This window comes from Penaeus monodon, chromosome 19 (assembly GCF_015228065.2).
Source record: "Penaeus monodon isolate SGIC_2016 chromosome 19, NSTDA_Pmon_1, whole genome shotgun sequence".
NCBI classification, from domain to species: domain Eukaryota; kingdom Metazoa; phylum Arthropoda; class Malacostraca; order Decapoda; family Penaeidae; genus Penaeus; species Penaeus monodon.
This window is the reverse complement of record NC_051404.1, coordinates 7,421,750-7,422,040: the sequence shown is the minus strand read 5'-3', so window position 1 is coordinate 7,422,040 and position 291 is coordinate 7,421,750. Positions and strand designations below refer to the sequence as shown.

At 44.3% G+C, this 291-nt stretch overlaps 1 protein-coding gene across 1 annotated transcript in view; it reads right to left on the bottom strand.

Moving 5' to 3' along the window:
• The window catches only part of LOC119585036 (furin-like protease 2), a gene marked incomplete in the record, with an annotated part of 48,730 nt that overhangs the window by 2,240 nt on the left and 46,199 nt on the right, over positions 1-291 (bottom strand). The window contains 1 exon segment of the mRNA XM_037933653.1: positions 49-248. Within this exon segment, the coding sequence (XP_037789581.1) occupies positions 49-248 (200 nt within the window).

Below are 291 nucleotides of genomic sequence, written 5' to 3'. Positions count from 1 at the left end.
TGTCTTTAAAAATATAAAGGCCCCATGATTTCCTATCTGAGAACTCACCTCTACATGTCTTGCAGTTGTGGTAACATGGTAGACATTCACTCTCTTGAGGATAATGGGATTCTGGACAGGTCTGGTGACAAGTACCGTCAAGCAGGAAGGATCCATTCTGGCACGACGCACACTGGTCAATGCTGGGCCCATAGCACGTCTTACAGGAGGCATCACATGAAGAACAAACTCCTCTGTCACTGTAGGTTCTAAAATGGGTATAAAAAATGGCTGTTAGAGATTGCTCAAATG